Source organism: Cyprinus carpio, chromosome B5, assembly GCF_018340385.1.
Source record: "Cyprinus carpio isolate SPL01 chromosome B5, ASM1834038v1, whole genome shotgun sequence".
NCBI lineage: Eukaryota > Metazoa > Chordata > Actinopteri > Cypriniformes > Cyprinidae > Cyprinus > Cyprinus carpio.
In genome coordinates, this window is record NC_056601.1 from 196006 (window position 1) to 212620 (window position 16615).

A 16615-nucleotide genomic window follows, 5' to 3' on the forward strand; every position below is an offset into this window, starting at 1 on the left:
CGACACCTGGGAGCGGATCAGGTTCGTGGAGCAGAGCGAGGAGATGAACAGCACTTGTGCTGACTTCACCAAAGACATCTCCATCAGGACTAACATGACCGTCCACGGCCAGGGCACCTCGGGAGTCCTGGGGCTCAGAATCAAACCGCTTCGCAAGAGCGAGTCGCGCCGGGATTACGCGCTGTGCGTCAGGAGCAGCCCTGATGGGAAGTGGTCCCTCCTCGGAGAAAACGACGGAAAGTTGCGTGTGGTGGAGGAGAAGAGGTACCTTCTTCCTGTCTGGCTCCAGCTGATCATAATATCCTGCCTCCTGGCTCTCTCGGGGATGTTCAGCGGTTTAAATCTGGGTCTAATGGCGCTGGATCCCATGGAGCTGAGGATCGTCCAAAGCTCCGGTACAGAGAAAGAAAAGAAGTACGCGAGCAAAATCGAACCGATCCGGCGGAAAGGAAACTACTTATTGGGAAACTATCTGTTGTGCTCGCTTCTTCTCGGGAACGTGCTGGTCAACACCACGCTGACCATCCTGCTCGATGATCTTATTGGCTCTGGTTTGGGCGCTGTGGTGGCGTCAACCATCGGCATCGTCATCTTCGGCCTCTGTTCCCGCCACGGTTTGGCGGTTGGCGCGAACACCATTCTCCTCACTAAGTTCTTCATGCTTCTGACTTTCCCGCTCTCTTTCCCCATCAGCAAGCTTCTGGATTGCGTTCTTGGTCAGGAGATCGGCACCGTGTACAACCGGGAGAAGCTGGTGGGGATGCTTAAGGTGACTGCGCCGTATAACGACTTGGTGAAGGAGGAGATGAACATGATCCAAGGCGCGCTGGAGCTGAGGACCAAGACGGTGGAGGGCATCATGACTCCGCTAAGCGACTGCTTCATGATCAACAGCGACACGGTGCTGGACTTCAACACCATGTCTGAGATCATGGAGAAGGGATACACGAGGATTCCCGTCTACGAGGGCGAGCAGAGCAACATCGTGGACATCCTCCTGGTCAAAGACCTCGCCTTCGTGGATCCGGATGATTGCACGACGCTGAAGACCGTCACCAGGTTCTACAACCATCCGGTGCACTTCGTGTTTCACGACACCAAGCTGGACTGCATGCTGGAGGAGTTCAAGAAAGGTGAGTGAAGGCGGAGCCTCCTCTGCGCGGTGTGATCAATCACTATGACGCCGCTGATATATGTAATAAGCATCCATGGGAATGTATGTACAAGCAGATATTTGTAATTCGCTCCTAAAGACTTCTATAAGTGTTTGTTGTCATCACAAAAGCTAATAATGGAGCTGAGCAGAAGCTATTATCTGTGAGTTTACTGTCAGCTGGCTCTGTTGAAAAATTATGGAGAATGTACATTCTTTTATATTTGGCATCTAGTTAAACATCATATAAATTACATTTAAATTAAATCTGATTGAATGCCTACTATGTAGTCTATTATAATCCTTAATTTTGGGATTGGGATTATTGTGCAAACCTTCCTGCCATATTGATTTTTAATAACCTGATGCAGGCTACATCTCATTTCTATAAGCAGTGATTTAATAACCCTGTGACTGAATCATTAAATCAGAATTCATGAGCTTCGCTCAGAACGTGTTTGTTAGATGAGTGAAGTATGAAGAAATCATGAGTTTGCACACATTAGTTTCTTGAGTTGCGTGACTGGTTAACTGTTTTCAGCTGTCATTCTGTATTCTATTCTCAGAAAAGTGTAATTCATTAAGTGTTCATTTATGAGAGAGAGAGAGAGAGAGAGGCTGTGTATGAATGAATTACCACCGTTTTGCTGGGTTTCTCTATCAACAGTGAAGCTGTGGCTAAAATTCCTTCAGAAACAATGATGTTACCAGCTCCTTGTTGAGAAAGATAATGTAGCTCTTGAGCGATTAAGTTGATAAAATTACAGCTGCTCTGAGAAATTTGTGTTGCTGAATGTCTGTGTGTGTGCAGCATGATCTGTTTGAGTGACTAAACATGTGTGTGTGTGTGAGATACAGTGAAGACTCTTTGAATTTGTATTTTTGTTAATGTAGAAAATGTGTTAATTTGGGCAATGATTACCTACCAGCAATGTTAAGATTTTTAAAAATATATTAATATGAGTACATTGCAATATATATTTATTAGAGCTAGTACGTTATTATTTATGGGCTTAAAAACAAGATGCAAACAATCAGAATATTGCACCTGGTGGGGAGTGCACAGTGTAAACATGAAACACATTGTACTGGTGTACAGTTCTGGAGGCCCTTCATAACGCAGAGCTCAGCCGCCTGCTCTGTCTACAGTTAGCACTGGATCTGATGCAGTGTTTAATAAACCGCTGTTTTAATCAGTTCTGCTGAGGTCAAATTCAGTTCAGTCCTGTATCGTGATCTGTGTCGTATCGTGACTTTTCTGGTGATACACATTCCTAATCACCAGTGGTAACCTCAGCAAAAACATCACTCTCAAATTAATATTTTTGGTTGCAAATGCAACCGTTTATTTACAGTCTGGAGCCCTACAAAGATCAGCATTTATCTGAAATAAAAAGCTTTTGTAACATTATACACTTTGCCATTTCTGAAGCATGGAGTCAGTATAATTTATTTATTTTATTTTGAGAAAGAAATTATTGCTTTTGTTTAGCAAGGATGCTTTAAATGGATCATAAAGATGTTTAATATTGCACTTGATATTGAATCATTTTCAGTTGTCAGATCGCTGTGTGTTCTCTTCTGTTCTGTTCAGATCATGCGTTTGTCTCTTCTGAAGCACTTCCTCTATTTTATGCAGAAGTCTTTTCTTACTTCACTTCCTGTTCATGATTTAAACTCAAAGCATCCACGCAGCTGGGTTTGGCTTCTACACGTGCTGCTATGCCGGCTGGCTTTGGTTATGTGTTGTGTTGCATGAATGAGAGAAAAACAGGACAAAACCACCATCAATGGCTTATACTCAACCGCTTATTTCTGCTGGATTTTTGGTGCCATATCCACATTATTTTTAACGTAAGAGCCAGTTGTTATCACAGAATTCAGCCTTTTATCTGTAATAAGCTGCTTTATATGTGTCCCTGGAGCACAAAAGCAGTCATAAGTAGCACAGGTATATTTATTTTTCACTCCTTTTCGAGTTATGACCCATTTTGAAGATGCAGGGCTGTGTAACTGGGAAACAAGATATCATCAAATCACTTTTCTTTTCACATGACATCACTTATAATGTCATCCAGCAGCCAAACAGCTGTTTAGAGATAATTTTAGCAAACTCCTCATTTGGTCTCCGCTCTGATAAGTGACACCAGTTCATTTGACTTTAAGCTATCGCATGTGTTCCAGAAATGTCGTGATGAGGATAAAAGTTACAGTAATGAGAACTCTTTATGCTTTTGTTAAATGTACTGACTGTCAGTGTAACTGTAGATGACAAGCCCCATATCCCATCGAGACGCTGTGCATCATTGCTTCTTTTGCTCATGCGCTGAATAAAGAAGCACTGGTGTCTGTAAGTGCACATGAGTCAGTGTGATGAGATCACTAATGTCCTGTTTCTTCAGAAAGAGACACACTGTCAATTTACTTCCTAAATACGTGTATTTGTTGTCAAACATTTGGGATGTGTGGTTATATTGGAGCTATATCTGCACATTAAAAATGATTTGTCTCAGAAATCCTCTGGAGAATGTCTGTATGAATGTTGTAACATCTTCTGAACAATAGTCAAGCACTGCATCATTAAAGGTGTGACGGACTCGATCAGAAGTGACCCAACAGGTTTAAATCAACAACAGTCACCTTTAAACCTTTAAAGCTAGAACGCGCCCAAGCGTTCTGATCCAGGAGTTAATGATGTGTCCATTACTTTAAGCTAATTTCAGTAGCCAAAGTTGTTTATAAACTTATTTTTCTTTAAAAATGCTGCTGTGTTTTGAGAAAGTAACTTCAAGTGAAACATTCCGAGAAATTATGGAACTTCAAAACAAGTTTCTCTATCAGTGTCTACTGTATCAGATGACACACCTCCTTTGTTATCTTTGCTAAAAGGCTTGTTACAATTGCTATTTTAAAGTAACATGAAAAATTGCTTAAGATGTACTCATGCCAAATGTCCCCGAGTTCGTCTCTTCATCACATTTGGAGAAGATTTGTGTTATTGCATCAGTGTCTCAGCAATGGATGCTCTGCAGTGAATGGGTGCCGTCAGAATGAGAGTCTGATAAAAACATCACAATAATCCACAAGTAATCCACAGCACTCCAGTCCATCAGTGAACATCTGGAGAAGACAAAAGATGAAAACACATCCAGCATTAAGACGTTTATAACTAAAACACATAGAGTCTATAATCCATAATAACACTTCTTACAATGAAAAAAAAGTGTTCTGGTGTGAATCAGGAGAGAGATCTGCACAGATCAAGCAGTGTTTAAACAGCTCTAAACAAATATGTGTCTGGATTTTGATGTGAGAGACAACAGGAGATGCACTTTTCACTCCTCACAGGAGGGTTTTATCAGCTGTTCGGACTCTCATTCTGACGGCACCCATTCACTGCAGAGATGGAATGACACGATTCAAACTCATCCTGATGTTTAATGGCCTGAGGGTGAGCACATTTTCATTTTTGGTTTTCAGAACGTCCCTCAGTAATGGTTTTCAGTATCTGTGCTCCTGGACTCGAGCTCAGGCTCTTTAGTCTGCACGCACCGCACAGGCTTTATTAACTACATCCTGTCACATGACAAACACAAACACAGATGAGAGAGATGCAGGAGAGTTTTAACCCTTTATTCTCTGTCCGCTTCACGAGTAGTACCGTGGTATTACCAGGTTTTGTTTAAATGCTGCTATGTTTTTGGACATGCTGTAGTTTTACCACTGGTTTTTGGACTTTTATCATATTCTTGAAAAGTACATTGGTGTTCAGAAGTTTGGGATTTTATGTTTTTGAAACAAGATTCTTATGTTGTTTTTGTGTTGACTGTTTAGAAATATACAGTCAATAACAGTACTTCTGTGAAATATTACAATTTAAAATAAAATTTTGTATATACAGTACACACTATACATACAGTCACTAAGAACTTTTTTTTTTTTTTTGCATTTATTTGATTCAAAAATACTTCTGAGACGTCATTGTGAAATTATTTAAATTTAAAATAAATTAGGATTTAATTTAAAATAATTTATTTTAAATTTGTATATTTTTGGAATGGTAAAGCTGTCATTATTCTAGTCCTCAGTGTTATGTGGTTATATTATGATTTGGTGATAAAACATTTCTTTTGTATTATTATCAGTATTATTGTTAGTTGAAAGTTTGTTGAAAAAGTGTATTTTTCAAGATATTTGGATGAATAGAAAGTTCAAAAGAACAGCATTTATTTGAGATTGAACTCTTTTGGATCATTATAAATGTCTTTACTGTCACTTTTGATCAATTTAATGCATCTTTGCTCACTTTCTTTAAAAAAACAAAATAGCGATTTTTCTTCTTTTTTTTTTCTTTGTAGTGTATCATAAAATACCACATAAAATAATTTCAGGTGAATGTTAGTGTCAAGCCGCGTTGCAGTTTATAAAGAAACAAGATACAGTAATGTTCTGTCTTACCATCACTAAACTGAGCAGAAACACACACTGTAAATACCTTGGTTATAAACGCTCATTTCATCTCTGTACCATAGTATTTCTCTCACACTGTTAGTTGGTTAACTTCTCCGTCGTTGTTAGTAAACATTAGCTTTGAACGATTCAGTCTCTGGTTTAAAATTTAAAATGTTTTGATGTATAATAAATGCAAACTGATAATTGAGTGTAAATCTGTACGGTAATTGTATTTTCTGTCTTTTATGAAACGGCAAAAATAATGAATGTTTTCAAATAGGTTTTCCGAACCCTGCCATTGGTCAGACAAACTCATAACCCCGCCCCTAGACGTATGCCATTGGCTGAGCAATGTTTTGTGCCACAAAACCATAGTTTTTAGACTTTGGGGGTAAAACAACTTACTTAAGCATAAAATGAGAAATATTAGAAGATATAGTATTAAATATAAAAAAAATAAAATAAATTGATATTATTTATAAAATTACTATTAATTATATGATGTAATTTATATTATATTTTTTATATTAAATTGTGAAAAATACAATTAAATATTATCTTAATATAATTAATTATTAGATTAAATTATGAAATATGCAATTATACAGTATTTAGAATATATTGTCTTTATGCAAATGTCAACCAAACTTCAAAATTCATGAATACATTTTCTCCTTTAATACTAAAGGTCTTTAAGAAACGTTATTTGACTTCATCATCATCATCATCATTATTATTATTATTAAGAGCTACAGCACTAAAATACTCTTTAATGAATGTGTGTTGTTGTTTATTTTTAGTTCAGTGAAAGCATTTGTTGTTCAGTGGTGATTGATGGGATTGATTGGGTTCTGGTGTTGTTCTGCAGGTAAGTCGCACCTGTCGATTGTCCAGAAGGTGAATAGTGACGGGGAGGGAGATCCGTTCTATGAGGTGCTGGGACTGGTCACGCTGGAAGACGTCTTCGAGGAGATCATCAAATCAGAAATCCTGGACGAGTCTGACCTCTACAGTGAGTGTTGTGTTTCAGATGAATCCACGCTGCAAACATTTCTCCAGAATAAACACGTCTGGCTCAGAGACCTCGTCACATAAGATTTCACACAAACACGCTGCTTTCTGAAATCACCGAGGCGTGCGCTCAGCGTTTCAGGAGATAATCGTGTCTTTTGTGCATGTGTCTGCAGCTGATAACCGCAGCAGGACGAAAGTGGTGCACGATAAGAACAAGCGAGACTTCTCTGCCTTCAAACATGAGAGTGAGTCTAAAGTCAAGATCTCTCCTCAGCTGATGCTCGCCGCTCACCGCTTCCTTGCAACAGGTAAACAATCACACACTCGCTGTCATTACTACAAACACATCAGTGAAAGTTCTGCATTAGACCTACACTACCAGTCCAACGGTCCTGGACTGTAAGATGTTTAATGTTTTTAAACAAGTCTCTTCTGCTCACCAAGCCTGCATTTATTTGATCCAAAGTACAGCAAAAACAGTACAATTCTGAAATATTTGTACTATTTAAAACAACTGCTTTCTATTTGAATATATTTTAAACTGTAATTTATTTCTGTGATGCGCAGCTGTATTTTCAGCATCATTACTCCAGTCTTCAGTGTCATATGATCTTCACATGATCTCAGATTCTAATATGATGATGTGCTGCTCAAGAAACATTTATTATTATTATGCTGTGTATTATTATTATGTATCAGCTGAGTAGATTTTTCTCAGGTTTTTTTGACGAATAGAAAGTTCAGAAAGCATTTATCTGAAATTGAAATCATTTGTAACATTATAAATGCCACTTTTGATAAATTTAATGTAGTGCTGTCAAATGATTAATCGCATCCAAAAGTTTTTGCTTACATAAGTGTATACTCTGTATATTTATTATGTATATTTAAGTACAAACACATGCATGTACATATTTAAGATTTTTTTATATATATTAAATATATTTATGTATAATATAAAATATAATATAAATATATATACACATGTAAATATTTGTAAAAATATATATATACTGTATGTGTGTGTATTTATATATACCTCATAAATATGCATGGTACACACACACACACACACACACACACACACACACACATATTATGTAAACAAAAGCATTTATTTTAAATGTGATTGATCTAATTTAATTAATTTAAAGCATCCTTGCTAAATAAAATCATTAATTTCTATAATTTCTAATTTATCCCAAAATCCCAAAATGACTCAATGATTTTGAGCTTTTGAGTTTTTGATTGTTTAATGTTATTTTTGTTTTTTATTTATGCTGCTCTTTGGATCTTTCTGTTCATTAAAGAATCCTGAAAAAATGTACTCAACTGTGTTCAGCATTGATAATAATAATAAATGTTTCTTGAGCAGCAAATCATCATATTAGAATGATTTCTGAAGATCATGTGACACTGAAGACTGGAGTAATGATGCTGAAAATACAGCTGCGCATCACAGAAATAAATTACAGTTTAAAATATATTCAAATAGAGAACAGTTACTTAAATAGTAAAAATATTTCACAATTTTACTGCTGTATTTTGGATCAAATAAATGCAGGCTTGATGAGCAGAAGAGACTTCTTGCCTGAACTGTTGTCTTGTAGTGTATGTATCACTTGTGTTTCAACCCACCGAAAGCATGCAAACTGTATTTAATATGAAATATTAGTATTGTATTAGTCATTAGACATGATGTACTGTGATTGTGTGTGATTTAAGCACCAAATCCATCAGACTCCAGCACTATTTTAATCCTCTTATTTGCTCCAGTTTTTCTAAATTTTTTGACACTATCACCACTTTACAGTAAACGTTTATTTATTAAACCCGGTTATTATTTAATTTATAAACACGCTATTGTCAAATGTGCTATTTGTTAATTCATGTTTGTTCAAAATACATGAATTGAAGTTAAATGTAAGATGTGTGATGTTATAAAAGCATTAATATATATAGAAAATAACTGTCTTAGATAAAAATTATTCACCATGTGTTCAAACACAAACTATTATCATTGACTAATGAAACACATTAAGAACACATTTAAGCTCATTGTAGAGTGCAGCTGTTTTTTGTCATACAGAAGCACAGTGTGAGTCTGAAAGGCTTTGATTTGAGCGTTTGTGTCTCCTCAGAGGTGAATCTGTTCAGTCCCTCTCAGATCTCAGAGAAAGTGCTTCTGCGTATTCTCAAACACCCCGACGTGATCCAGGAGATCAAATTCAACGACAACAACAAGAAATCAGCGCATCACTACCTGTACCTGCGCGGCAGAGCCGTGGACTTCTTTATCCTCATCCTGCAGGTACCTGATCCGTGCTTCTGAGTCTTTTAGACACACTACAGTTCTGCTCACCCACCCTGCATTTATTTGATCCAAGCAAAGGCTATTTCTTGTGTGTGTGAAGAGTTAGCATTTGCTGTGTAGTTGTAGCCAGTAAACATTTGTGTGTTTTAAGTATCCTGTGCATACAGAGCTTCACATCATCAGATTTTTTCCAGGCATATTAAACAAGAAAAACTAAGCACACATTTGAGCTGGATTTTCATTTAATGTGAAGTGCTAGTGTCTGATAAAACCACATTATACTGACTCTGACAACGCAGTGCTTAATTACTGAACAAAAAAAAAAAATTTCCCTCTATATTTCAGTGCTTAAGTGTACCATGTGATTTTTATTTACACTTATTTTATACTTTTGATCAATTTAAAGCATCCTTGCTTATTAGAAGTACTCATTTCTATCATTTCTTTCCCCTTTCCAAATAAATGTTGATGCTGAAAATGTATCTTTAATCACAGGAATACATTTTTAAAAAGATATTCAAATAGAAAGCTGTTATTTTAAATAGTAAAAGTATTTCACAATATTACTGCTTTTGCTGTACTTTTATGGAGACAGATTAGTCTCAAATATAATTCACGCAAAAAACACGATTCACACATGCGTAGACAATTTCACATGCATGAAACCTAATTCACGTACACACAAAAAAAATTCACGTGCGTGAAAAAAAAAAAAAAAAAATATATTCACAAAAAGCAATTCACATGCGCAAAATAAAATTATATATTCATAAAATACATTTCACAAATGCAAAAACACAATTCGTAGATATACAACTGTGCACAATCAAAAACCTTTGAATGTTTAAAATGTACGAGTGTCTGAATGTACAAATCGTCATTTACTACGAATCCACTCGGATTTGTGCGTGTGTGTTTTTGAGACTTTCCTGGCAGAGCTCTCTTCCCACGTGGGTCTGTCGTACTCTTTAGCCAATCAGATGCGAGCTTACCATTCAAACCAATCATATCATAAGCCACTGAGAGTGCATTCAGAAGCTCGCAGGCAATCGGGGAGACGTCAAGAGAGAAGCCCATAGAAGCCCTGACGTTACATTTTAAAAATACTATACAAAATAATTAATCCGAATACTTACTCCTCCTCACTCACGCAAAAAGAACTCCCCGCTCAAGCTCGCCGTCTCTGCAAGATTAACGATGGCAGTTTGCACGCACAGCTACTAGAAGGTTTACATCTGTCAGACAGGTTGCTGACGTCATTAAGCTTAGTTTGAGTCTGCGCGTCAGAAACGGAAGTTCTAAAAATCGCGCTAAAAATGGGCTTCACTTGTCTCAATTGAGTTCCAATTGGGTCGCTGTGTCCATTTCTTTTACTGTCTATGGGATTACTGATGTAAAGGCTTAATTTCCGTTCTAATTAATCCATATTGCGCAAAAGGTGCGCAGAATCGTGCTCCTTGAATGCACTCTCGGTGGCTTCGATATGATTGGTTGAATGGTAAGCTTGCATCTGATTGGCTAAAGAGTACGACAGACCCACGTGGGAAGAGAGCTCTGCCAGGAAAGTCTCAAAAACACACACACACAAATCCGAGTGGATTCGTAGTAAATGACGATTTGTACATTCAGACACTCGTACATTTACATTTTATTTGATCAAAAATACAGTAAATATTGTGAAATTTTCGTACAATTTAAAATCACTTAAAATATAAAAAAATTTTTTTTCCTCTGATTTCAAAGCTGTATTTTCAGCATCCATTACTCCAGTCTTCAGTGTCACATGATCTTCAGAAATCATTCTAATATGATGATTTGCTGCTCAAGAAACATTTCTGATTATTATCAATGTTGAACACAGTTGTGCTGCACAATATGTTATTATGGAAATAAAAATCAGGATTCTTTCTTGAATAGAGAATTCAAAACAGCATTTTTTAAGTTTTATTAATGTGCATAATATGTGACCAATTTAATGCATCCTTGCTAAATAAAAGTACTAGTTATTTAAAAAAAAATTATTACTGAGCCCAAACCTGTGAATGCTGCTGATATACTTCCGCAGCTGTGATACATGAAGATACAAGTTGAAGATCCACAGAATGGTTTGATAAATTTACCTATAAAACTAACATTCATAACGCACAGAAATGATCTCACATCTGTGATGAACGCTTTCGTATAAAGAAATTGAGCCAAAATACCTGGCAGCAGTTGCAGTAAAGCAGCAATAAAAAGCATGTGATGGAGGTTATTGCCAATAAAGCAGGTTTAATTAGGAAATCTAGCATCAGCAAACATCAGCTTGGTTATCTGAAGCATTTGTTCAGATTGTTATCACCTGGATGAAGCTGCTCATTTTGGGAGCTCTATATTTCCCATCATCCTTCACTTCATTCAGCGTGTCACTCTCGCTCGTGGGTTTGTTGTTGTAGTTATTATTGGCCTGTAAACAATCATTAGAGCGCTCAGTGATTCTGTGACGTACAGACCGCACACATTCATTCCTCCGCACTGATGCTTACAGCCACGAGGGTCCTGTCCAGCCCGGAGTCATTGTTTTCTTCTGCTGAGTGCCAGTGAAGATATTTTGAAGAATGTTGGGAACCTAACAGTTGCTGCTTGTCCTGCTACTGTTTGCTTACCAAATATCTTTTGTGTTCGACAGAATAAACAAACAAAAAAAAATACGCATGAAGGTTTGGAACAACATGAGGGTGAGATGTAGTAAATGGACAAATTAAACTGTACACAACAATGTGTACAAAGAGCTGCATTAGCAACAAGTTAGTGTTTAATCGTGATTAATCACATCCAAAATAAAAGGTTTTTTTTTTGCATAATATATGAGTGTGTGTTTATTATATACAGTACAGACCAAAAGTTTGGAAACATTACTATTTTTAATGTTTTTGAAAGAAGTTTCTTCTGCTCATCAATCCTGCATTTATTTGATGAAAAATACAGAAAAAAAACAGTAATAGTGTGATATATTATTACAATTTAAAATAATGTGTTTTTAAATTTTTTATACTTTAAATTATCATATATTTCTGTGATGCCAAGCTGAATTTTTAGGATCATTATCACATGATCCTTTAGAAATTCTAATATGATGATTCATTATCAAAGTTGGAAACAGTTCTGCTGCTTAATATTTTTTCAGAACATGTGATACTTTTTTAGGATACTTTGATGAATAAAAAGTAAAAAAAAAAAAAAAAAAAAGAAGCTATGTTTTTAAAATATAAATATTTTGTAATAACAATATACACTACTGGTCAGTAATTTGGGGTCAGTATTTTTTCTTTTTTTTTAATAAAATCAATTCTTTTATTCAGCAAGGATGTGTTAAATTGATAAAAAGTGATAGTAAAGAAAATATATTATTAGAATATATATTATTAGAATTTGTTTTATTTTTTATTTTGAATAAATGCAGTTCTTTTTAACCTTTTTTATTCATCAAATATATTAGACAGCAGAACTGTTTCCAACACTCATAATAAATCAGAATATTAGAATGATTTCTAAATGATCATGTGATAGACTGGATGTTACATGTGACACTGAAGGCTGGAGTAATGATGCTGAAAATTCAGCTTTGCATCACAGGAATAAATTATTTTTTTTAAAGTATATTCTAATAGAAAACTATTATTTTAAGTTGTAATAATATTTCACAATATTACTTGTTTTTTCTGTATTTTTGATCAAATAAATGCAGGCTTGATGAGTAGAAGAGACTTCTTTCAAAAACATTAAAAATAGTAATGTTTCCAAACTTTTGACCTGTACTGTATATACAAGTACACACACATGCATGTGTATATATTTAAGAAAAATGTTGTTTTTCTATTAAATATATTTAAATAATGAAATAAATGTATAAAAATATTAACGTAAATATTTCCAAAATATACTGTATGTGTGTATTTATACATACATAATAAATAAACACGGTACACATGTAAAAAACTGTTTTGCGATCAATCATTGGACAGCACTAATTTATTCTTTCATCCATTCATGTTTTTTTTTTGTTTTTTTATATTATTTTATTAATTTTTTTTTTTTGGTTTATTTTGTTTTTATGTTTTAACACATTAAATGAATTGATTTTGTGATTTTTTGGTTTGAATGTTAGTTTTTCAGTCTTAATATCTTAATATATTGTTCCTCTCAAGTAGATGTATCTAAGGATGTTGATAAATAAGAAGGGGATTATTTTCTCAGTGCATGCAACACTTAATGTCACGACTTTATGGATCTAAGGTATTCTTTCTTTCAGCTTTAAGACCTTTGTAGGGCTTTACTTTCTGAAGAGATAAATATATTGTGCATGTGTTGAACTGGTGTAGTTTGTGATCTTTGATCCCTGAACTGTCAGGGATTGAACTTGAGTTAAAGTGCTCCGGTTCAGACGTCTGAAGTCAGCGGTGTAGATTAATCTCAGGGAGGAGTTGTAGATTTATTGATATCTTGTTAAGTTGTCTGTAGTAGGTGTTTTGGTGTGTTTAATGAGACGCATCTGTTGGTGTGGCGTGCTTTATTTTTTTTTTGATTTTGTTATTTGTTATTTGTGTTTGTTGAATGATGTTATGCCGTATTATGATTATTATTTAACACGTTGAGTGTGCTTGCAAGTAGTCTCCCAACATGAAGAGCTTTCTTCCCTGGCACCGGTTAAAGAAGCCTCCAGCTGAGAGCGAGTGACCTTCATCAAAGATTAATGCTGCTTTCAGAGGAGCCAGGCTTTGTGCAGAAGATCCACAGCTGCTCTTCTTCTTCTTCTTCTCCTTCTGATGCTGTGTATATTGAGAGTCTATGAGAAATACGGTGGATGTAGATCGTCTGGTTGCATCTTTTGAAGCAAAAGGTTATGGACAAATGAAGAAAGTGAAAGACAGGAAGGAGTTTTCATTGTGATTTTAATTTTAAAACTAAAAAAATAAAGACAAGACTAACGTTTCTGTATATCTATATTCAAATGTTTATATTCATACTAATTTATTTTGCTTTTTTATTTTTTTTATTTAAATTAAATGTATTTATTTATTATATTTTATATATGTATTATATTTTTAAAAAAATTCATTTTATTATTTTTTATTTATTATTAATAATATTTTTTTTATTTATTTTTATTTATTTATTTTTTACCTAAATTTAAGGCAACCCAAAATATGTAGTTTGATTCAAATCATTTGCTCATATAAAGATATACGATAAACCTTTTAATGTTTGTTTTTAGTTTCCTTAAATTAAGGTTTTAGATGCTGATGATAAATTAAAGTGTAGCTTTTAAATTTTGTCTTTCAAATCGACATGATTAGTTTTTTTTTCTTATAATCAAAACTGTTTAATTAAAAAAAAGCATATGGTTAATTTTATATTTTTGTTTAAATCTAAAAGATTATTTTCCCTTGCAATATCTAAAAACAATGTAGTATAAAGGATAATTATAAAGTTTAGCTTTTAGATTGGCTTTTATTTTCTTAAAAAATTCTAAAAACAATTGAATTCAACAAGATTTTGTTTTTCAAAAAATCTACACAATATTTTTTTCCTCTGAAAATCTGAAAACAACTTAAAAGCTAAACAAGATTTATTTTCTTTTTTTATTCTACAACAAAATGTAATTAAAGAAATGTGTAAGTTACAGTATAGCAGATTGGCTTTTAGATTTTAGATAAATCTGAAAAAAGAGAGAGACGATGACATTGTGTTTATTAGAGATCTTGACTAGTCAGTGAGGTCCAGAACTAGAGTTTTAGCTTTCATTCTTTTAATGGCACAGCTCTGAAGATGAATTGGTGATAGTTTTTAGAATTATTTACTGTTGTGCTTCAAATCAGCTGCTGTGATTTATTCATTCATAAAGAGTAGGTCACATTTATGCAACAAAAGCCTATAGTTATTTGTTAAAATCTTCTGTATTAAAGAGAGCTGTGAACTCTAATCACACAAGACGTCTTTGAAGAGCGACTGATCATTCAGACTAATGACTCTCTGATTGATTTTGTAAATATGTCGTTTTGAGCATCCCTGTTTTTAGCGGAGAGTTATAGCGGCGCAGAAAGAGAAGCTGTGTTTGAATCCTGCTTCTTCTTCTGGTCACAGGGTCGTGTGGAGGTGGAGGCCGGGAGCGAGAACATGAAGTTTGAGACGGGGCCGTTCTCTTTCTATGGAGTCATGGCTCTCAGCGCTCCAACACTAGGTGAGACAAACACACACAATATAACAGACGTCACAATCACACACACTCTACAACATGTGTGTACACTGCTACATACAGTCCCCTCACGTACAGTACAGACCAAAAGTTTGGAAACATTACTATTTTTAATGTTTTTGAAAGAAGTTTCTTCTGCTCATCAAGCCTGCATTTACTTTTGATCAAAAATACAGAAAAAACAGTAATATTGTTGAAATATTATTACAACTTAAAATAATAGTTTTCTATTTGAATATACTTTAGAAAAAAAAAATAATTTTATTCCTGTGATGCAAAGCTGAATTTTCTAGGCATCATTACTCCAGCCTTCAGTGTCACATGTAACATCCAGTCTATCACATGATCATTTAGAAATCATTCTAATATTCTGATTTATAATGAGTGTTGGAAACAGTTCTGCTGTCTAATATATTTGATGAATAAAAGGTTAAAAAGAACTGCATTTATTCAAAATAAAAATAATAATTATAATAATATATATTCTAATAATATATTTTCTTTACTATCACTTTTAATCAATTTAACACATCCTTGCTGAATAAAAGTATTGATTTTATTTAAAAAAAAGAAGAAAAAAAAATTACTGACCCCAAATTACTGACCAGTAGTGTATATTGTATTACAAAATATTTATATTTTAAAAACATAGCTTCGTTTTTTTTTTTTTTTTTTTGTTTTACTGTTTTATTCATCAAAGTATCCTAATAAAGTATCACATGTTCTGAAAAAATATTAAGCAGCAGAACTGTTTTTCCAACTTTGATAATGAATCATCATATTAGAATGATTTCTAAAGGATCGTGTGATAATGATCCTAAAAATTCAGCTTTGCATCACAGAAATAAATGATAATTTAAAGTATAATAAATTTTAAAAACAATTATTTTAAAATGTAATAATATATCACAATATTACATTTTTTTTCTGTATTTTTGATCAAATAAATGCAGGCTTGTTGAGCAGAAGAAACTTCTTTCAAAAACATTAAAAATAGTAATGTTTCCAAACTTTTGGTCTGTACTGTATATCAGTAAAGATCATATCCTACACTCTCTTTAAAGCACTAATCTAACTAACTCATAATTATAATTATCACACGAGGGATACTGGGACTTTTCTAGGCACCCATCTCTCCCTGTTGGGATTTAAAAAAGCAGTCGGTTGCTGCCCTCTGGTGGTCTTTCTCTGTCCATAAATGAGAATCGTCATTATATTCTCACCCTGTGTCGTTCCAAACTGAAGGAGATTTTGGTGAGATGTAGATGCTGCTCTTTGTCAGAGAATAAAGTAAACGGAATCCACAGAAACATCATCATAAGAGTATTTCATACTGCTCTTGCAATATTGAAAGTGTCTTGAAGGAATATGACTGCTTTGTGTGAGGATCTGAAATCTGCTGTGCTGTAGCTCTTGTATCTCACATATTCACTTACATCTAATGCAC

The 16615-nt window shown here is 34.4% G+C and overlaps 1 protein-coding gene across 1 annotated transcript in view; it reads left to right on the plus strand.

Annotated features, from left to right (window-relative positions):
- The window catches only part of LOC109048462 (metal transporter CNNM4), a 48554-nt gene that overhangs the window by 285 nt on the left and 31654 nt on the right, over nt 1-16615 (plus strand). The window contains exons 1-5 of the mRNA XM_042723494.1: nt 1-1133; nt 6474-6617; nt 6793-6927; nt 8761-8930; nt 15057-15153. The exon at nt 1-1133 is cut by the window's left edge and continues 285 nt beyond it. Coding sequence (XP_042579428.1) covers nt 1-1133; nt 6474-6617; nt 6793-6927; nt 8761-8930; nt 15057-15153 — 1679 coding nt within the window. The remainder of the gene's footprint in view (nt 1134-6473; nt 6618-6792; nt 6928-8760; nt 8931-15056; nt 15154-16615) is intronic.